Source organism: Bacillus rossius, chromosome 12, assembly GCF_032445375.1.
Source record: "Bacillus rossius redtenbacheri isolate Brsri chromosome 12, Brsri_v3, whole genome shotgun sequence".
Taxonomy (NCBI): Eukaryota; Metazoa; Arthropoda; class Insecta; order Phasmatodea; family Bacillidae; genus Bacillus; species Bacillus rossius.
The window spans coordinates 14,918,290-14,941,061 of NC_086339.1; the positions used below are offsets into that span (position 1 = coordinate 14,918,290).

The 22,772-nt window shown below is 36.8% G+C and overlaps 1 protein-coding gene across 2 annotated transcripts; it reads right to left on the reverse strand.

The window, feature by feature from the left end:
* Positions 1–368: 368 nt before the first annotated feature.
* LOC134537588 (eEF1A lysine and N-terminal methyltransferase homolog) lies at positions 369–21,173 on the reverse strand. Of its 2 annotated transcripts, XM_063378178.1 has the most exons (11): positions 20,986–21,173; positions 20,778–20,900; positions 18,324–18,540; positions 15,247–15,474; positions 12,999–13,261; positions 11,542–11,728; positions 10,016–10,196; positions 8,914–9,095; positions 6,010–6,145; positions 3,301–3,429; positions 369–1,466 (listed from the first exon to the last, which is right to left on the reverse strand). In XM_063378178.1, the coding sequence occupies exons 1-11, from the start codon at positions 21,075–21,077 to the stop codon at positions 1,183–1,185; spliced, it is 2,022 nt and encodes a 673-aa protein (XP_063234248.1). In that variant the 5' UTR covers positions 21,078–21,173; the 3' UTR covers positions 369–1,182. The 2 variants fall into 2 exon arrangements, with proteins under 2 accessions (XP_063234248.1, XP_063234249.1); XM_063378179.1 differs by lacking the exon at positions 15,247–15,474 and having other exon boundaries at positions 20,986–21,128.
* Between the last annotated feature and the right edge of the window lie 1,599 nt (positions 21,174–22,772).

Genomic DNA, 22,772 nt, shown 5'->3' on the forward strand with positions numbered 1-22,772 from the left:
TTTTTTTTCTAACATTTTGGCATGAAGCATGATTCAAGCATGTGTGCATCTCAGCCAACTCATCAAAAATTTATAAATGAAACCAGCAGTACATGAGTGTCAGTCCGGTTCCAGGATTCAGAATGTGGTGCCGTGGTGTCGAACAACCTCTGATGTCACCCCATATTACATATTTTGTTGAATGCGTAAAATTAAATGTGCACTTGTAGAAATAAAAACAAGATTGATTTTAATCTTACATAATTGTTTAAAAAAATATATGAATAGCAAATATTTAAGAATATGAATAAAATATTAAATAGGTATCAAAACATTTTAAATATTATGGAAAATGTTTGGATTTCAAGATTCACACATCCTAGGTACAAATAAAGCAAATATCAATTTTTATTTTGTGTTCTTTTTACAAAGTTCTTTAATATATTTGAATATGGCAGAAACCACCTTTTTTTAACCAATCAAATTATTTTGGCACATTTTTTAATGTTTGATTATACAAGAGAAAATTTTCTGTAAACATCAATTACCCAAGTTTTCTGTAAACATCTATTTACAAAATTTTCTATTACTTGTAAACTTTTTTTATTTTAGGCCCCATAATTTAAGTAAACATAATAAAGTCATGAACATTTATTACACCTGTGACAATTTCCTTATCATCCTGGACACCTTGCTTGGATCCTAGATAAAGCACAAATACTAAACTAATATTGTAAGTTTATTGCTTCCTGAATTATGCCAATAAAACTTTTAAATCTTGTTGGCCTAAATTATGATGGACTTTTACTCAAATTTACTACCTATTATGTTAGGAGAATTGGGAAAGTGTGCACAACTATAGTCAGTTAAGAATTAGCTGCAGATTTGGAAAGAAAAAAAAATCACAGTATTTCAAACAGCTGGATTAAATTTCATGATGATCACAGTAAGGTGTCTTACAGAGAAACTAAAACAAAATAATTTTTATAAGTTTACTAAAGAGGCACCGCAAGAGACAAATCCAAACACAGTCAGTTTGATTCACTTTGAAATTTGTACTAAACAAAAAAAAAATAGATATATATATATATTCTTGTAAATCAAAATCTTTTTCTTTTTTACTTTGGGAATTCATTATTTCAATTAATAATATTCATTTTATAAATGCTCATGTAGTTCTGATAGAGAAATTTTCCTGGAAGCTCACAAATTGAACTGCAAAGCGCACACAAAGTTTCTGACGTTGACGAGGTCTGACGACTGCAACTTCTTTTTCTTGGCCAGTGCATTGACCTTGTTGGCCGCTTCCTCCACGCAATTCTTCCACTTGTACTCTTCCATGCCGGTCTGTGCCGAGCAAAACACTATCTCGTTCACTTCCTGCTCCAGTTTGTACGAGATCACAGAAGCAAACACACTTTTTAAGTTGTTTATCACATCCCTCCGCAAATCAGGCACACGACATACTAAGTTCAGAACAAATATCCCTGGAGAGAAAAAAAACAGAAAACACCAAACAATTAGATACTGAAGGAAGCAGTAAACAAAAAAAAATATCCACCAGAATAATATGAGTCAGATAAAATTACAAGAGTGGTTTTGAGAATAATATTGTAATAGGAGAGAAAAATTTCAAGGATGTATCAAAATTTTTGGATACATGCAGAAGAGGCAAAAATGTTTATGAAAATAAAGTCCAGAAATGTCTCCGTTTATCATTAAAGTTATTACAGTGAATAATATAAAACACTGGGTCTCTGTTATGTGGGATGCCTTATTGGCATATGGCCATTAGCATGATACACAATCAACCACTGTTTTGTATCCCAGTCTGCGATGAACAAACAATAGTTTATGCTAGGTTTGTGCAAATACTATTTTTTTTATATGAAGCTAACATCAAATTGAATAATTAAAAATTAAAATATTTGCAAAGTCAAATCAAACCGCAAATATTGTGCTCAGCGATGCTGTATTACACTTTTTTTTTTTTTTTTCAAAATCCAGAGTAATAAAAAATTGTTTAACATTAGTGATGTTTGAACTGATTACGTGATTAACCAATACAACATCATTCAATAAAAATTATAAAATAACCATGCATAGTATTAATATTGAAAATTCATAAAAACAAATAGAGTGCCTTCTTTTTTTTTTTTTTAAGTAAACAACTTTATTCAAGCAAAATATATACAACACACAAAAAAAATTATTTTCATGAGCAAATTAATGATTTGAATGTCTTAAAGCTTTGCAAAAAACAGGAAGCATCATATCAGACACAAAGCTTTGCATCACAACCAAAGCTTAAAATAAAACGAATAGCAAATCTGAATACCTCCTTACACGATCCTTTAGCCTAAAGGATTGTTTAAAAGTAAATTTAAGGGATGTTAGTTTTTATATATATATATATATATCACAAATACAGCCTTACATGAAAGAATGAGTCGCTTCTTTTATGCATCCGGATGGAGGGTTTGTGACGCTACATTTTAGTAAAAATTAGGGATGGGCCCATTAAATCCTCAAATAGTATCAAATCCTTGTACTAGAAGGATTTAATAACTGAGGAAAAAGATTTGAAGGAAAAAATTAGAGGAATTAAAGACAATTCAAAAATTTAAAACTGATAACCCTGAAGTTAACTAGTTAATTTTTTTCTTCATACCTATCATGTTAACATTCCCCAAGATATTGTACTTTCAACATTTAATTATATAAATATAATTACAATATATATTTAAGCTGAAAACTTTTTTTATGAATAAACCATTTAAAGGGTAAATGTTTCAATATCATGGTTAATATTTTTTTCATTTCTTGTACAGCATTTTATCTTTGACTCTTGAGACCTAGATTCAGATTCGAGAAGTATATTCGAAGTACTCGTTGGGATTCAAATTCGAGATTTGAATTCAAGAAAATTGTGATTTGATCCATCACTAGTAAAAATTTAATAATTATATGTTGCTTGGAAATCCAACTGTTTTCTACATTCTTTATGTTTATCTGTTACTGCTGAATGATATTTTAATGTGTAAGAATGAATAGAAATTTTCCAGAAAACTGTGCATTAAAAATTTGCAAACATCAACAAATGACTGCTGGAAATTGTTTTTTTTTTCCCACATAAACATAGTTGTGATACCTTCAAAAGAATTTTGATACATTTTCACGGCTAGTTTCTCAGCAATTGCAGCCTCGTAACTAAAGGATTTTTTGGTTAAGGCTGTTACAGTAAAGGACAACATCCTATATATACTAGGAAACAGGAAATAAACAAAAAAATAAACTTTCACGAATTGACACGAATCGTACCTTTCTCGCCGACGCACTTCTTCACATCCTCCAGCACGGCTGGTTCCAGAAACTGCTGAGGGGGGCAGCTCATTGGCGAGCCAGGAGTTTTGCTATCCACGTCAAACAACACACAGTGGTAGTTGGTTCCTGGAACATACCTCAGTTTCGTGACACGGTTGACTACAGCGAAAAGGTCTCGTCATTCGCAATCTGCGGCCCCGCACTTTATGCGATCCGGCACCAATCTGGCCGCTTTCGTTCAGATTTTTTTTTCCCCGTTTAAATTCCAACTGGTGACCTTAGGCACCCAGAACTGTGCTGCCGACCATAGGCGTGCGCACGGTAGGTGCCACAGGTGCCTTGGCACCACCATTAGGGTTAACGTTATTTTGTTTTTTACAAGCAGAATTAATACATACGTACTTACAAAAATCCGTATTATTTCCTAAAAATAAGTTTTCCAATCGTGTCGAGTTACAGATATGTGCTCATAACACTATCAGTGTATCAATTATCAATCGAACCAACTATACACACGGAAACAAGCCAGTTGCAATTACTTGTGTTGTACACGCGGGCCGCGGCTACGAAACTTTTGAAAAGTAAATACTTCTCCTAGTTCTCATCGAATTACATAGAATGCGCGCTCGGTGTCCACTGTTCACTCCACTCGGCAGGCGCACGGAATAATAGCCGCCGTCCGCCAGGGTTTATTTAAAAAAAGAGAGAGAGTTTAGTTAGTTAAAAGGATAGGCTTACTCGATGACTTATATGCAGTCGCCGACAAAACAATTTTGTTGTATTCCAAAAGTTAAAACTTTTGCCCACTCTTATTTGTGTATTTTTATTATTTTAATATTTTACATATTTAAGGTATGTTAAAAAAACTCCCTTGATTTGTTGATTTTAAAACTTAACATTTGAGAATGTTTTTTCTAGCATTTATTTGGCGTCTTCAGAAAACATGTAAGTACGGTTTTTCAAAGCCACCAGCATGAATTCCGTGCAAACAATTTGTGCAGTTTACTTTATGGCTCAACAAAGCTTAAAACTGTAAATAGTTTAATAGTTTTCCTGGTGATTATAACGTTCAAAGCCATAATTTGTCATAAAAAATGTTAAAATTTTTAAATCTGTGTATTTAATTTTTTTGTTCGGAAACACCTTAAATAGCACCATTTTGCGCTTTTAAATCCAAATTTTTCCGGGGGAGGACCCCCAGACCCCCCGCTTTAGGCTCGGGGTCCGTGAATGACAGGGCTGTTGTGTAATTTGGCACCACCAATACTGAAGTCCTGCGCACGCCTATGCTGCCGACGTTTAGAGAGTTTATCATTAGTGTAGGTTTTCATTTCAGTACAGTGTTTACTGTTTTCTAGTGGGTTACATTCACATTTCATGACTACTTTTCTTTGATATTTCCATGATATATGTATTTTTTCCTTTCTATAGACAAGATTATACTAGAATTGCAATAAAATCAAAATAACAATGAAAATAATGTCAATTACACCACATAACACCTAAATGTAAGTTAATACGGTACAACATAAAGCACTGAAATGCAACATCATCATGAAATTAATAAATATTTTAAATCAAAAACTTAAATCACAAAAATGAAATTTTTAAAGTATTAAACCCAATGAATGTAATGTATTCAGCATGAAGTTTTTACAGAAATGTATGCACTAATTAGATTGGAAAAAATTATATTTACTATTTTTGGATCTTAAAACTTTTATTAGTAACTCATTTTTTCATTACAATGTTGGTACATGTTTCACACATGTACTTGTGGATTCATTTTTATTGTTCCAAGAGCATCAACGAGCAGGCAAAATGACACTGTTATGAAGAAACAGAATTCATTAAAAATAAAAAAAATAACACAGAAATCTCATGTTTTAAAAACCAAATTAGGTTTGAAAATAAAACCATAAAATCTTGTCGCTACTTGTAACAAATTGTTTCATAAACCATTGTACTGTATATTTATTAGTCATTGGTATTCCTGTTAAAACTTTAATGGTGTTTGATAATTCCGAAAAACTCACTGATCTGGCATGGACACGATAACAAACGTGTATTTTTAAAACTTACCTTACTGAAACAAAGTTTACTCATACCTACCTACCACAAATGTTTATTTTATATAAATACACACACACAGACACACACACACAAACACACACAAAAAGACTCACACACATATTTTGAACATATAAATAGGGTCTTGTATTTTTCACGAAAAGATTTCCAAACCAGCTGTGTGTTAAAACTTTGTAGCATTGTCTGTGTTTCGTGGCTGACTGGGTTTATCACATGTCTACTGTCAGCACAACCAATCATAGTCATCTAGTACAGAAGCAAACGTGTTCTGAATGACCAAGCCAAATATGGCAATGGATTCTCGTGCAGGCTGCCACCAATTACAAGTGAAAATCACTAGCACAGGTGTCTTTTTTTTTGTATCTAATGAGTAATGAGTGATCAGATTTTTTGGTAAAAAATACATGCTGTTATATATAAACAAAACCTGCAAGTTCTAGTCTCTTTATCACACTACTTACAAGAATTATCATTTCAAATCTCTCATGAGAGTAAAGATAATACGTAAAGAGTATAGGTATTAAGCTGACTCAGCATTTTTAAAAGGATTTATAATTTTATTGATATTTAAGATAAAACACATATAAAAAATAAGATGAAAAATTTTTTTTTTACCTTTCTCTGCAGCTTGCTGGATAAAATGAATGCCATCTCGAATATACACATCCAACCTTTCATCCTGGACCAGGTCAAAGTATTCTGTCGCAACTTCTAGCATGGTCCCATCAATATCCACAGCTGTGACTCGAATCTGAAACAAAAAGTAATTTAATTACATGGCTTACTTGACAGAAACAATGCAAACAGCCATAATTACCATTATTTACTTCATTACAAAATGCCATCAATCACATTCCTCTTTTGATCACTGGTTTCTCTAAAAAAAATTCTTAAACTGCAAATATAAGATTTGATTTTTAATAGGTATGTACATGGTAACATCAGTGCATTAGTTTTTTCACCTGTCATTTGTCCCACTATGAGCAATTCTCTCAAGCTAAACAATAATATGGTTTTATTTTTGGAGACGAGTCTGAGCAGCCTTGTTCTTTCATCTGAGTTTTCATCTTTCACTGGCCAACATCCAAATTGGTCATGACGAATGATGCGTTTTTGACCTTGAAACAGTTCTCTGTTTACTGGTATGCGTAGTACGCGAGAACTTTTCTCATCGTGATATGTCACATTTTTGAAACCATGAATTTGGGGAGAGATAGGAATCAAAAGACACCATCTTAGTTCCTATAATTTTTGATGGTCAATTTTTCTCTTTGTTAAAGCATTGCATATGTAAATATAAGTCCTGAAGTTCATAGTGACTGGCTGCTACTGCATTTTCCAGTGTGATCTCTGCTTTAACAAAGGAGATATTTCTAATGAAATGATAATGAAACAAACTGTTATGGCACAAACAAAGTTGAAACCAGGGGGTGACCACATCTACGGTACATGGTAAGTGTGCAAAGCTTTTTTTTTCCTTCGGGTAATTGTTGCGCCATATTGGTTATAAGCCCAAAAAATTGGCTGAAATGTAGTGTTTACATTGTGGAAACAGTGTTATATGACTTTTTTTTTTATTAAATTTACTGTTTTTAACAATGGAGATTCTAATCCATACTTACTGACCATCATTAGACTTGGTCAAGCACCACTTTCACAATGTTTTGGGCAGAACCATATGGCAATGGCGAGATTAAAAAGTGACTTCACTTACATCACAGCAAAGCATCTCCTAACAATTCCTAACTCCACGATTGAAACAATATGACATCTTTCAGTTCCTTTCATTTATTGGTGTTACTGTTTTTTTTTTTTACACTTAGAATGTTACGATTTCTGGCTGTTAGTGCACTACAGGCCAAACCATGCAAGCGAAACATATTATATTATAAAATTATAATACAAAGTATGTTAAAACTATAGACTATGAAGAACAAATGACATTTGAATTGTAAGAAAAAATATATAAATTAATGTCAAAAATGCTGAACAAGAAAATAAGAATGTATTTTCAACATCAGAATTTTGATGTCAGCAATGATTGGCCTAACTATTCCAAGGTTTGAGGTTGGTTTTAAAATTCTTAAACAAATAAAGTTTTAAGCTAATGCAAAGAGTGTATGCCTCTTTTCTTAATAACCAAATAATGACCCAGTTAACCTTATTCATAATTAGTGTAGCACTAAGATTTTTTTATCTATAAGAAACAAAACTGTAACTGATAACCGAGGTTCTAGATGTAAAACCAAAACAGAACCAAACCAACCAATAAACACCAGAACCCCACAGCCCTACTAAACACCTGCAACTAGACTCAAATTTACATTCACAGTCAGTACCCAACTAGGCATATCTCTCTCTGGGAAGGCTTCAATACATCAAGCTCTTATTCCCCCCCCCCCCCCCCCCCCCGAGATGATTAAATGCTGTCAAATAGTTCTAGCTGACTTAAAAAAAAATTCTAGAATATGAATACATATGAAAAATATATAAATATATGGTAGGTATCACTCAGGTAAACACATAAAACCTTAAAAACTTCTGTACTACTATAAGGTACTGCTGGATGAAATTCAAGTAGGAAGTAGTGCACCCCCCAAGATAATAATTCATCCCCTGGAAAAAATAATTCTGGAAGAAACACTGTGTGCAAAAAATCCTACATTTATGTATATTAAAAAAAACACAAGGCTGTGTGGCCGCTACACCTCTTTAGAAGAGAGGTATACGAATGAATAAAAATGTGTGTAAGTATGATGCGAGTGTATGATGCGAGAGCAAAGTATGCAAGTGCACAAAATATGCAAATGTGGAATAATGCAAACATGGAACAGATCATTCCACCCCTGAGTCCCCTCCCCCTCTTCACCGAGTGTTCCACACCTGATCGTTGCACTAACATCTGCCCTCTGAGCCTTACGTGTTCATCAAGTTCTGATGACGTCACCTCCACCTACCCTACCACAGTAAAGAAGTTTCACTTCAAGTGTTTGAAGCTATGTTCAATGCCCCATCCAACTGTGCAACGTGCTTGCAGAATACCGTATCTACCCGAACATGAATCACACATTTTATGCAGATTTTTTTGTTTAGTAACATGTACTGCGATCCATTATGTGAATTTTCCGATGGGAAATGTAGGTTTAAAAAAATAGTATTCTTTTCCTTTGTATGTTTTTATATAGTGTTAGAGTGGGGGGGGGAGAGGTGTCCATAAATTATGTGGAGGGAAATGACGAAGGACATCGGGGCCATGTTTCCTACACAATAAGCTGAGACAAGGACCATAAACACTTCACTTCTATTCTACTGGAGACAGATGTATGGTGCAACCCATATTCGAGGGTGACCCTTGAAAGGTGAAAACGTCGGATCTTCTTGTCCGAAATCGAAGGTGCGATCCGTACGCAGTGGGCGAACGTTCCGCAGGGTAAATACGGCATACGCAATGCCGGCCAGGGCGAGACGCCCGGAGAGTCGACGGAAGCAGGGGTGGGATCTCCCCAGGGGCAGCCTCACCCGGCTGAAGCAGTGCTGCAGGAAGGTGCAGAGGCCGCCGCCGCCCAGCCCGATCACGGCCGCGCCGACCTCGCTGCCGTCGCGGGCCGCCAGTGCCACGCCCACCGTCATGTACGTGTGGTGCTCGCACGCCAGGTGGCCCACGTCCACCACCTTGCGCGGCTTCCCCTTGCGGGACTTCACTGCGCACACGGCACCTTCCCGCTGGCAACAGTACCTTCTCTAGTCCACAGAAAATACATCAACGCCGATGGCGAAGACATTTAACACCAATACAATACCACAGAATGATATACACTGAAACCTCATCACAAAAGTACCTCTCTTTAAAGATTAAATTATTTATTCTCAGATCCCTACAAGATGTTTTGCATTTATGTATAAACACTTCCTTATAAAGTACCTTCGTTAAAGCACCAAAGCAGTGTTTTTTTTTTTTTTTTTTTGCAGATGTAATGAGATTTTATCATTTCTACTACTGACCCATCCATCACTGGAGCTTTGCTATTCTATATCCTTTACAGAGACCAAAATTTTAAATATACCTCACTATAAATTTTTTTTTTTAATAATTTACTTATTTTGTGATTTTTTGACAGATATAATATAAATAGAGCCTCCACCATTCCCACAGCTGACTTAGAATTATACATATAACAAAAATTAGAATTCATATAGAACCTTGCATACTCCATTTTGTAGTTTACACTTTATTTTTAAAACACAATCATAAAATATTTATTACATTCTGGGTGATGGCAGACTGGCGCATGAAATTTTCCCCTCAAATTAATATCACTGGGGAATTTCCAACTTTTCCACAACATCCAGTAAATTCCTGAATTTTACTGACCAATTTCAACTTCCCTGACTTTTCCCACAACTTTCCAGAATGTGAACACCGGGATTAAGCTGGGAAACGGAATACAGCTGTTCTTTAACTTTTCGTCCACAAGATATTGAGTGAATCTTGGGACGAAAGTATTGTAATGAGAAAATTTTCTGGTCATAGACTGTCAGCGACCCAGTTCGTTTTGGCCCCAGTTCCGCTAACTCCTGCTCCTTCCGGACTCCATCGTAGAAAGGTGGCAGCACAACTCACGCAGCTTGAGCCTCGCCTCTGACTGCACCACGTTCTGGTTGCTGAGGAAGACCAGCCTGCGGAAGAGATGGCCGCCGTCGCCTTCCACCTCCTCCACCACGAAGTCGCCCGAGATGGCGCTGTGGCCCCGGTAGCAGACGTCCCTGTGGCCGACGTCTGCCCCCACCGACAGGAACGGGATCTGCAGGTTTTAAATATAATTCAAAATACGGTACCTTTCACTTCAACGAGACATGCAACACATCATGTGGGTTTATTGAAAAAAGTAGGTAAGCAAAGTTTCTTAAAAAAAAACACACACACACGGATTAAAATGTGAAAAAATTGAAATGTAAGTCAATACAGCATGTAACACCTAAATACATGTTTATACACCATGAAATTAAAAAAAAATGCTATTTAAGTCGTGCAACAAAATAAAAACATATTATTCAAATTTTTTTAAATTTAGATTATTACAATCCAAAATTCAATTAGTGGGTTTTTAAGAAATTTATTACAAATTTGTACGCACCAAGTGGATTGTTACAATTAATTGTGTTCCTAGATTGATAACACACTTTAGGTTATCTAATTTTTACAATACAGATTCTGAAGTGTACTTAAAATTTAAAAACAATAGTCAATTCATTTTATTTTCTTGGTAATTTTTGGGCTTATATCACACTTAAAACAACACTGTTTTTGTGAAAATAGGAAATACTTTATCATCTTGTACCTTTAGCATTGCACCATCTTTATAAAATAAACAGCATTTATAAAAATAAAAACAAAACACCAAGATATTCCACTTTAAACAAGGAAATTGTCCCAAAAATTAAATAAAACAATAAAATCACAGCATTCTCGTACATGATACGAGTTACGTGTTTTAGCTGTCAGTAGGCACTCAAAACACTATATGGGCATGTAGACCATCCAAGGAGTTTTTCCCCCCGTTTTTCTTTGTTAACCCAGCACTCTTAGCTGTTAGGCCCTGCCGCTCTGAGGCCCCTATGGGTGTGGATACGGTTATGCCGTATAAATGCAATCGGGAAAGCCGTTAGAGAGTCGGCCATGAAGAGAAGCTGAAGCTACCCATTCCCGAATTGTCAACACCTCCGTACCCCAGCTCACTCAGCTAACAAGACAGTTGGCTGTGTCCTTAGCCCTTTGACCTTATCAGCACCGCCGGCGCCTGCCCCGATCCACCACGTCACACCGGGACCCCTCAGTCACCCAGGGAACCCACGATCCGACGGAGAACTGCCCAACCTCTCCTAGCTGTCCGGGGTCCGGGATAGTGACCGGAGCTGTACCGTCGCTCACCGCGTCGACTCATCGGGGTCACGTTGAAGACATCCAGTCTCTATTGATTAAGTAAGCGTGACCGGCGAGAGAGGGTTGGGACCGTTGGAAAATGGAGGGGGTTGTCGTTGTTGTTGGCGCAGGGCCGTCCACAACGTGGAGAAAGTGTTCGAGTGCAAGCAGTGCGGGAAGTTGTTAGAGCGACAGAGAGCAGGGGGGGTGGGGGGCAGCGCGGTCACCTTGGTGCTCCTGGCGAGGCCGGGGGGAGCCAGGTGCAGGACGCTCTCGTTGAGCTCCTCCCGGACCGCGTCCAGCCCCTGGAACGCGTGGCCCCTGCACAGCGCCACCACCGCCAGACGATCGTAGCCGGCCGACTTGAGCAGCGCGTCTCGGCCCTCCGGCGTCGCGAACAGCCACTCCGTCTCCCTGCCGGCCGAGAGCTCCGCCGTCACCACCAGCACCGGGCCTCTCCCCCGGGAGGCTCTCAGTTCACATGCTTCACGGGTCCACGGCAGTAGATAAATAAGAACACTAGCCTGACTGCCCTCAACACCACCATCAACATCTGATTATTTTTGAATTTGTAAGAAAAAAAAAATACGTCTGAGATGAAGAGGGGGAAATAAATGGCCTACAGAATACACACACAAAAAAACTAGGAACACACATCAAAAATGTGGAACGACATAATGAAATAAAAAAACAAAAAAAACTCTATAAAACGGATTTTTTTTTTTTTTTTTTTTTTTTTTTAAATGTACGTACGTTATTCATGTCCTGCCACTTTCAACAACAGTGCTGAATTCCTTAACAGAGCATTCTAATGCAATCGGCAGCCGCGGGTGGCGATTTATTTGTACTTATTTTTCACTTGTTTCTCCCTTTCTGAAAAAATAACACTGAAAACCAAATATAAAAAATTTGCATGAGTAGAAGCCAACAGTTTTATTTACAAAGAAAATATTTTAAATATCATTCAAATATGTCGTTCACATGTACATGATTTCCAAACCAACCCACCCTCTAGCTGATTTCAACAGTGGACTCACTACTGAGTGCGAAAAGCCTAAGTATCTCAACACAATATTTCACAAAATTTACCATTAGTAAAATTTAATTTTTTTTCTTAAATTTGAGATAATTTTTGTTAAAATGCTGATTGTTTTCATGTTTTTAGATACAGTTCATTGTTTTATGGATTACATGTTACATGTTACATGTTGAACTGACATGCTTTGCAGTGTTATTTGAAGTTTTATTGCAAGTCACCATATAATCTTGTCCCTAGTTATAACACAGTACACAAAATAAAACATCAGTTAAACTCTAAACATTTAAACCATGCTATAGAACACCATTAGAGAAATTTAATTAACAAAATAAAAATTGAAAACATTCCATAAATTTTAAAAAATAATCAATCAAAATATATAATAAAAAAAATAGGCCTATTTAAAAATTACATCTGTACATTATACCCCTAATTATTAATTATCTTTAGAATGTGCGATATCTCTGTTAATGTGGCAGGGTTCCAGCTAACTTTTTCTTGTGAGGCAAGGCTCGGACGTGTTCTGCCGGAGGGAGTCTGGTACATAATTACAGAGATGGCAATGCTTTTAAAGTTATTAATGTGTTTTGGCTTATGAATATCTTGCAGCCAGAGAATGAACGAGAGGCTGACCCGCGCACCTACCTGCCCTGGGGCACGATGAACGCGGCGTAGCGCCGGCCGCCCACCCTGGAGAACTGCTGGTCCAGGACGTGGACAGTGTAGCGGGGGCTGTCCTCGTCGGGCCGGCACAGGTCCAGGCACACCTCCCCGTGGTCCGCGAGGCTGCCTCTCCCCAGGCGCGACAGCACCAGAGCCGAGTGCTGCAGGGAGCGCACCGCCGCCGCCACGTCCCCTGGGGACTCCACCCGCTGAATCTGCTCCCCGGTCAGGCTCAGCTCCAGCACCTGCGGCCACGGGGACAGTCAGCTCCGGCACCTGTGGCCACAGGGACAGTCAGCTACTGCAAATGCAGCCACAGGGACAGTCATCTCCGGCACCTGCGGCCACAGGGACAGTCAGTTCCGGCACCTGCGGCCACGGGGACAGTCAGCTCCAGCACCTGCGGCCACAGGGACAGTCAGCTCCTGCAAATGCAGCCACAGGGACAGTCATCTCCGGCACCTGCGGCCACAGGGACAGTCAGTTCCGGCACCTGCGGCCACAGGGACAGTCAGCTCCGGCACCTTCGGCCACAGGGACAGTCAGCTCCGGCACCTGCGGCCACAGGGACAGTCAGATCCGGCACCTGCGGCCACAGGGACAGTCAGCCCCGGCTCCTGCGGCCACAGGGACAGTCAGCTCCTGCACCTGCGGCCACAGGGACAGTCAGCTCCGGTTCCTGTGGCCACAGGGCCAGTCAGCTCCAGCACCTGCGGCCACAGGGACAGGGAAGGTTCCGGCCACTTGTTTAGAGTGTGGATCGGTTAAGGAGGGGGGAGAGGGGATGTGAGGAGCCACAGGGGTATGTGCTTCCCCCCCCCCTCCTCCCTGACAGGGTACAAGATGAAATGGATTTAAAGACTTCTGAAGTAAATTTAGATCCATTTTTATATCAAATGGTACTACTCAAAGACTGATGAATAACACTAATAACTAGGGGCAAGATTATATGGTGAATTGCGATAAAAACTAATATAACACATGAAAATCATGTCAATACACCATATAACACTGAAATTCAAGTTAATAACCATAAAGCACCTAAATGTAATTAAAATCACAAAACTATCACCATTTAACAAAAAAAATTAATAACAAATACCTAATCTTTTAAATATTATATTCATTGAAAGTAATGTTTTTAGCATGACCTTTATACCGCAATTTTGTTTAAAAAAAAGACAGGAATAAGTTTACATTTTTTTAATCATACAACTGTTGTTATGCAGTTATTCATTTTTACATTACAACCTTAAAACACAGAAATACTTAATAGATTAAATGTTATTTGTTCTGAATAGCTAGACTTGCTGCTTAAAAATCATTATATTGATAAATAGCATCATGTATCAGTCAAAATGACACAGTTTTGGTGAAATTAGTACCATGGAACATATAAGTAACATATTTGTTCAGAAACATGCTATCTTATTTAATGAACATATTTCATAAAAAATAAAAAAATAACACAGAAATCTCCTGTTTTAAAAACATAATTGACCTGAAAATAAAACCATGGAATATTTTCTCTATTAATAACTGGATTAGCCCTGGTGCCCCTTCTAGATGTTGTTCCTGTATCAGCATCTGAGTAACTGTAGTCTTTTTCATTCAGTAACAGTTTTTAAATCCGCCAGGTTCCAGATCACAGCCATGCACAATCAGCAATAATGCTGGACTATCGAATGTCAGTACATTTTTATAGGAAAGAATAAATAAATTAATACAGTACAGTGACTTTTAAAATTAGTTGTAATAAAAAAAACCATATCATGGTTGGTGCCTCTATGATTTGGTCCTCTCATTCAAAAAAAAAATAAATAAATAAACTTTGAGCGAAGTTAGAATTTCAGGCGGATTACAGAATGAAAGAAGCCAAACTGCACAAGCATTAAAATAAAGTATGGTGACAAAATAATTATTCCTTGCACAAGTAAAAAACTTTTAAATATAAAATAATATTTTAAGTGACAATGAAGCAAAAAAATTATTTTGAAAATTACAAAAAAACACCTTATATTACCGATGTCTTTCAGTTAACTGGAACATTGTGTGTCCGGCCCTCAGATTAGTTTCAAAAAATGACATCTGGCCCTCGGAAAGAGTGCAGGTGCCCGTCACCCAGACAATACATAGGACTCCACACAAATAAATAAATATATATATGTATTAACCACTAACATAACTACTAAGTTATAAACATTCTGAAAAACATGCTGGTCCCACTCACAGGTTTAACGTTGGGAAGCTTCTTGAACTTGGTGCAGACGACGAAGAAAACGGGGAAGTTGGCCTCGTTGCCGGCCTCGGAAGCTTTCTGCTCGGCCTCGAAGCAGCGGCACACGCGGAACATCCAGCCCGAGGGTGGGAAGAAGCCGAGCAACTCGCGCAGGATGTGCTCTTGCAGCAAGGACACGCAGACGTAGCGCCCGCCCACGCGCAGGACACGATCTAGGCCCTGCGGTAAACACTCCACCGTGACTGGGGCTTTCTGCGAGTCCCGTTTTCATCATCTGAATCGAAACATCAACGTGTATTCGCGAGCATCAAATGCATTTCAAACTAGCTAATGCCTCAATCAATTTTATTTTGCAATTTGTTTGAAGTAGGTACACATGTGCAAAACAATCTATTTTATCTCGTTCTAATCATCTATATCTCCAAGAATATATCCATATCTCTCTATTTACATATAGTCACTCTATAGCAATGAAAATATTAAAAATCTGTGTTTTAATTATCTATATCTGAGGTAACACATTACCATAACTAGGCTTCTGCGGATCCTGTTTTCATCATCTGAATCGAAACATCAATGTGTATTCACGAGCATCAAATACGTTTCAAACTAGCTAGTGCCCAGCATGCATTGCAATGCCTCGATGAATTTTATTTTGCAATTTGTTTGAAGTAGGTACACACATACAAAACATCTATTTATCTCGTTCTAATCATCTATATCTCTAAGAATATCTCTATATCTCTCTATTTACATACAGTCACTCTATAGCAATGAAAATGTTAAAAAATCTGTGTTTTAATCATCTATATTTTCATCCATCATTTTACTTGTCACAGGTTTGACCTAGAGGTGTACAAAAACACACGCGTATTTGAATCCAAATTTGTTTAAAAATTTCAAAGCAATCAGTGAAGAACTTTCTGAGATTTAAGAGTTTGAACGAAAGAACATTTGCATCTATGTTTATATAGACTGAATTCAGACATACAGTAAAACTTTTTTTTTCATGCTTCATAGTAGTCTACGAAAAATTGATGCACAATACAGTCCGTTAAATTAAGAGAAATATTTATGGAACAGTAATAGAGTGGTGTAAAAGGCAAGAAATTTAAAAATTGGAACATTTTCTGAATACAGGAAAATTTTTAAGTTGAAGTTTTTTTATCAAACTGATTATATACTAGGGTATTATAATTTTTAATCATAACCACAGATAATTTATTACTATATGTAAGTACTATAATGCATTAAACAAATCCAAATTTTTCAATAAATCTTCTTGGCTTCATACATGTTTAAAATCTATTCATTTATAATTTTTTTGTGATTCAGTCCAATTCAAATACGCAGTTATATACTTGGGACTTCACTTACTAAACTTGCCATTGATTTTCACTTGACAAACCCGGACAGGTTTAATGTTTGGAATCGGTTATTAACATTACTGTATCCAAAAAAAAATATTGAAAATTAAAAATAATTTTTAATACTTCATTTCTGCCACAAAAATGTATGGCCATTAACTGTACCTTGTTTTGTAAATACAACTGGAATGTATGTGCTTGTATTGGATGAAATCAATTAAGTGGAGGTTAAAACTTCCTTATAAACATTTTTATTTATTAATTTTGTCATTCAATTTATTATCAGTCAAGTAAAAAGTAAAAATTATTTTAAAATTTTAAAAATTTATTAAATGAAATATAACCTACAAAGCATTTTCCTAAATGATAACATCTCTTCAAACTTACTTGTAATTTTTTAATGCTTCCTTCAGAACACATATGGTGTTATTTAAACATGTCGATACAAATAATTTTGTTATTTATCTCAACATTACCAAGAAAAATGTAACTCTATGAGATGTGGTGGAAGTAGAGAGGTGAACTCTCCTCACCACTGAAACAAAACTACTTCTGCGCACATCACAAAAGAGAAAATAATTTTTTATTATGAAATACTTTTCTTTTATTCTCTGCATAAGTCATTACTAGAGACCTAAAAAAAATGTATGTTATTTCTTTATAAAATGTGTTATTTTTCACATAAATTGGTGTTATTTCTTCAGAAATAGGTGTTCATGTGGTAAAACTCAACAGGTGCAACTGGTATATTATGGTATCCCTGTTAAGAATTTTTTTCAATGTACTAAGAAGTTTAGACTTTAGTTAAGAGTGGGAAACTTTACTAAAAGGGTAAATTCATATGTATTTTTAGGTGCTAGCCTTTTATTTTTATTTATTATGCAGGAAATTTTCTTGAGGGTTTTATTAAGAGAGATTTATTGTATAACTAGAGACAAGATTTTATGTTTTTATTTTCAGGCCCAATTTTGTTTTTGAAACAGAAGATTTTGGTGTTGTTTTTATTTTTTATTAAATCTATTTATTAAAAACAATAGCATATTAATTACTGAACAAATATTAAACTTATATTCCATGATACTAATTTCTCCAAAACAGTGTCATTTTGATTGATATGATGAGCTTTTACTATGTAATAATTTGTGATAAGCATATCGAACTATTTGGAACAAATAAAATTAATCTGTTAGTATTTCAGTGTTTAAAAAAAGTATTTATGTTGTAATGTAAAAATATGTTACCTAATAATTACAATCGCAAGATTTAAAAAGAAAGGAAACTTTTCCTATTTTTGTTTACATAAATTGTGGTACAAACTTCTAGCTAAAACAGTTACTTTATTTGAATATTTAAAAGATTACTTAATTATCATTACAATTAAGTTTTAATTTCATTCATTCAATTGCGTTTTGGTACTTTGTGTTGTAATTCTGGTGTTGTATGGTGTAATTTTGGTGTTATATGGTGTAATTTTGGTGTTATATGGGGTAATTTTGGTGTTGTATGGTGTAATTTTGGTGTTGTATGGTGTAATTTTGGTGTTGTATGGTGTAATTTTGGTGTTGTATAGTGTAATTTTGGTGTTGTATGGTGTAATTTTGGTGTTATATGGTGTATCGGCATGCTTTTCGGTGTTATTTCAGCTTTATCGCAATTCGCCACGTAATCTTGTCCCTGCGTTCAACAATTGCTCAGGCTCACCAGAAACAGCTTGTCGACCCTCGCGACCGCCTCTCCGGAGTCGTCGGGCATGAGGGCGTCCAGCGTGCCCTTGTCGAGCACGGCGCTGAACCGCCCGTCCGGGAACGTCATGTCGAGAGCGTCCATCTGGAGGTACGCCATGTCCGGCCGGTCCTTGCCCTGAGACTCCCGCATCTGGCGGACGACCACGTGGCTGATGTCGATGTTGGTGATGTTCCTGGGGGGACGGACGCGAGCGGACGGACAACGCCACCGGACAGTTACCACTCGTCCAAGCCTAACTCTCTGAGACTGCCTCGTTCAACTTGTCTCAAATGCATTGAATATCGCTAGGGGAATGTTTTTTTGTGAAATGAAAAACATCTAATCGCTCATTATATTAGCTTATAAGCTATGCCCAGGGGCGCAACAACAAGGGGGGGGCAAGGGTTTTTCCCCCCCGCCCCCTTTTGAAACCTTGAAGTGAGGGCAAATGGGGGCAAAGAAAGTGATGTGTAATCAATTTTTAGATAATAAAACTGTTTAAATAGCACAATTTTCCACCTTGAAATACAAATTTTCCCGGGGGAGGACCCCCCCGGACCCCCCCCCCCCCCCCCCCCGCTTCAATAGGGGGGGATCGATGATTCTTTATAAAAAGGTATATTGCCCCCCCCCCCCCCCCTTTGGAAATTTAGTTGTTGCGCCCCTGGCTATGCCTGCACAAGCGATTGTTCCATTGTAATTGGCGGCATTGGATGCATTTTATTTTGCGCTGGATGGCTATGATTTACATGCCGACGGTAGGCATGTACGTGAAGGAAACCAAATAAACCACGAATCACAGACAAAGCTACAAAGTTTTAACACTCAGCTGGTCTGGAAATCCTTTTGCGAAAAATACATGGCCCTAAATATTGCTTACTTGTGGCATGCAACATTTGTCGAATGGGGTGTTTCTTATTACGCTGGGATGCATTTCTAACATCAAACTAGTTTTTGTTTGGCGCTCAAAGTAGCGTGTGTTTTTTTTTTCAGCAGCAATGCCTTTTTAATTAGTGTGTGATTGACTGATAAACTTGCATTAAGTACTTCTCTACGTTTGTTGTTTTTGCCACAAACCGCCGACTGGTCGGTGCTGCCTGCTACACATTCTGGTTAAAAATTGTTTTTCATTTTTCCACAGCAAAAGAGTTAATTGAACACGTTGGCCCTAAATGTATAAGGTTACACCTTAAATTCATAATTCCTAGGCAATTATTAATAACTTTTACAGTATTTTAAATGCATCTATACTAACCCAACCAACAGTCTACAATGTTTTGAAGCATTTGTAATGTAGCTAACCTGACGTAATCAACCATTTTCACGATTTAACTCAATTTCTCATATACACACACACAGACCCACACATGAAAACGAAAACTGGCGGTGGCCACGTCAGTGGACACACATTGTACTGTAAGCTATAAACTGTGATATCTCACAAACCAGTGGGAATTCAGAAATGCTGTTTTCTGGGGAAATACAGAAACATCTCTAGTGTATGAAAAAGGTTTTCCGAATTTTATTATTACTTCATGGAAAAGCCACGCTGTAAGAATATTACTTCTTGCTTAATACTGTATTATTGCCAAAACCATAATATTTTATTGGACAGTCAGAAGTTATGTCTTCATTCAAGAATTGTAACTAACAAATATGAAAATGTATGTGTGTGTTAATTAAATTGTGCGAATATTATTTTCTTTTGTCCATTATGTGCTCACATCAGTTACTTATAAACATAACAGCATGCTTTCAGGAGAAAAAAATTATTTCTGCATTGAATTTTGAAATTCCTACTCTTTTATGAATTTTACGCTGTAAATACTGTTTTGTTTTTTTTTCTTTGTGATTACAGAATACCAATTCAAAAACATTAATTTTTTGATGTCTAAAACAAACAAAAGGATTGGGTTTAGTTTATTTCCATTGTAGTCAGAACTTCTTTTGATTTGAGTAAAGGCCCCCACATATGATCAGTCTTGTGGTTGCTGTCATTGCTGGATGCATCATTTCATCGTGGAATACGGAAGTAACTTTCGATGTTGCAACTGCAGTTGTACTTTTAGTTATAAAAAGGAAAAACAACAGCAAAGCAGCCAAAGAGTATAAACAAAGATGTCTGCCATATCACTCATGTGATGGACCGATTGTTTGAATTGGCGAGACACTGTTCCCATACGGGAGTTTGGACTGAGGACTCACGAGCTCACATTACGATCTGATAGGAAGCCATAAGTTCGGCCTAATCAGTCCAACGTCCATGCTCACACACAGCAGTTACAACTAATAAGTCCGAACCAACAATTCAGAATGATCGTGTGTGGGGACCTTAAGAGCATATCGCAATAACCATCTACGTGTAAATACTTAATATGACTGTGTCTGAGCTTTACAGACAATAAAGCAATGGTATAACTAATAACATACCTATAGCCCACATCATATAGGTCTGCACTGAGGACCGAATTTCCGCAGCCTATTACAAGAACGGCGTCTTTTGGTTTTATGTACTTGTGCAATAATCCACACAGTTCTGGATATTCTCCGTACCTGCGTATAAAAAAAAATGTTATTTCAAAATCAGAGGTTATGTTTATACAACGGCTACGTCAACTGATTGCATCAATGCACTTGCCATTCGAAAGCTTTACTGCCTCGTTTTTTAAAGAAAGTATTCCAATATTCTTGCTGGCTAAATTCTTCGTGTGATTTCGGTAAGAGATTCATTAAATGCACAGAAATAACCCCGACATTTACGACAACCACCACCTCAAAACATAACAACGACGAATAGTGTGGCCAAATCTGTAAAACTACAATCCCTTCACTGGCAGAATGACCAACAGTTTCAAAATGTTCGTTAAAAAAACTGTCAAGAGTTCGTTCTTGTCATAATTTTAATGGAAATAATTAAACTTAAAAAGTAATGGTTATGTTATATTATCTCAACCAAACATCAATGGGTCAAGAGGGACAATGAATTACTTTTAATTGCTCATTATCTCTCGCTGATGGATTATTTCAATTACTATTTAAGAATTTATTTAAAAATAAAATTTCAGTATGCATCTGGCGTAAAGTCGCAAAAGCTGATATGGATTTTTGGATTCTTGCCTGCATCTGTATGGCAAGGTCACCGATGAAGTTTACCTTGAGAAAAAATACCAAGTGCCATGAGAATGAGAGGTCAAAGTGTATTTTGGGTCTTTACTAAAAATCTTTTATCTGTAGTCAGTTCAGAAATCATTTGGTGGAAGATATATCTTGAATAAACATCGCAAAATCAAATCAATGAATTAAGGCAAAATATCAGACAGCTATAATGATCATAAAGAATGTGAAATGCTGATTCTAACCACACTATTCCCAGATCTTGCTAATGATTTGGAACTGAAAGTTAATAAAGAAAGAAGTAGCCCCTTCATGGAAAAAAAAAATTGGTTGTCTGTTAAGTCGGTTTACGGACGATAGTTTAACGTGACAACGTCATAACAAAACATTTATGAAATGATTGCATACTTTTATGAATAAAATTAAATCATTTTTATTGAATTATCACTATTTTGTATGGATACAAAGGAGTCAAATGAAATCTACAATTTAATTGATAAATTTACTTTTATTTGCACTCATTAATTCAAATATGTTTATTACTTTAACGAAGAGATTATTTTAACTACCTATAACTTTTATACATTTTTGCTATTTTACTTCTTCCAATCTGTGTTATTCTGTTAAGGTTAGGACGATGATAGGAAAAGTAGGAAACGAATGGGAGTGTTTCAAATTTAATGTGCCTCGAAAATGTCGAATTGATGGTTGTTCCAATCGAGTGGAAGAGAGATAGATGCGGCGCAAGCGTACAATGCGCGTAACGGAGCACAGCGTAACGGGACTCTTTTCCATGCGTGCAGCCGGCGTTCATCGATTTATTAGACGTTGCCACGTCAAAAAAATTACACCAAATTCTAGTTGCCACCATAAAATTTAAAACAATATAGAACGACCTGAAGCTGACAAGATCGGAGACTGTGATGAAGTTCTGAGACCAAAACAACAGAAACGACACGTTAAAATAAATTATTCTGATCAAGCTTATGATGGTTACTAGGACTATGACGATTTTAATGACTATGAGGCACGTTTTAAAACAGAATACTTTAGAGATCTTAAAACTTTAATGACAATATGTAAGAAAGATAACAGCAGCATAATAGATTGATTACATGTCACGGGAAGATCCTAACACATTGATTGACAGGTTAAGAATTCTACTTGCTTCGCAAAATACCGACGGTTTATCCATCACCATAGAAACATGAATTATGCTTCGTGAACTACGAAGCGCTGACTGCATACAATCAGGACTGGTTTTTACCTGCGTGTGTATAAAATTTAAAAAAATTTAACCAACTATCTGAA